Source organism: Penaeus monodon, chromosome 33 (genome assembly GCF_015228065.2).
Source record: "Penaeus monodon isolate SGIC_2016 chromosome 33, NSTDA_Pmon_1, whole genome shotgun sequence".
Lineage (NCBI taxonomy): Eukaryota > Metazoa > Arthropoda > Malacostraca > Decapoda > Penaeidae > Penaeus > Penaeus monodon.
Window position 1 is genome coordinate 21,915,220 of NC_051418.1, and position 360 is coordinate 21,915,579.

Below are 360 nucleotides of genomic sequence, written 5' to 3' on the forward strand. Positions count from 1 at the left end.
AGAAGTGCTTATCAGTTGTAGTAGCAGTTGTAGACATTTTTTACAACATAAAGAATGTTTGGTCAAAATTTGAATCATACGAAGAATTGGTAGATATATTCAAAATTGTTAGCAAACATGTCAACATTTAATTGATTTTTTCTTCCTTTTCTCATTTTTGCACAGACTTGGCTTGTCTGCTTGATGTGTTAGAAAGGAATCCGAATGGACTCAAAGAAGATTGCAGTAAAAAGCTCCGTGACAGGAAAGAGATGTTCAGTGCAGCTTACAAGGTTTGAATAAAATTTTTGAAGTTAAAGGCTTATTATGGCTTATCAGCTGTTCTCCGTATATACGTGGGAGAGGGATGCACACGCTGTG

The 360-nt window shown here is 35.6% G+C and overlaps 1 protein-coding gene across 1 annotated transcript in view; it reads left to right on the forward strand.

The window, feature by feature from the left end:
* LOC119594150 (Golgi apparatus protein 1-like) overlaps window positions 1-360 on the forward strand; it is a gene marked incomplete at its 5' end in the record, with an annotated part of 20,293 nt that overhangs the window by 15,246 nt on the left and 4,687 nt on the right. The window contains 1 exon segment of the mRNA XM_037943219.1: window positions 166-272. Coding sequence (XP_037799147.1) covers window positions 166-272 — 107 coding nt within the window.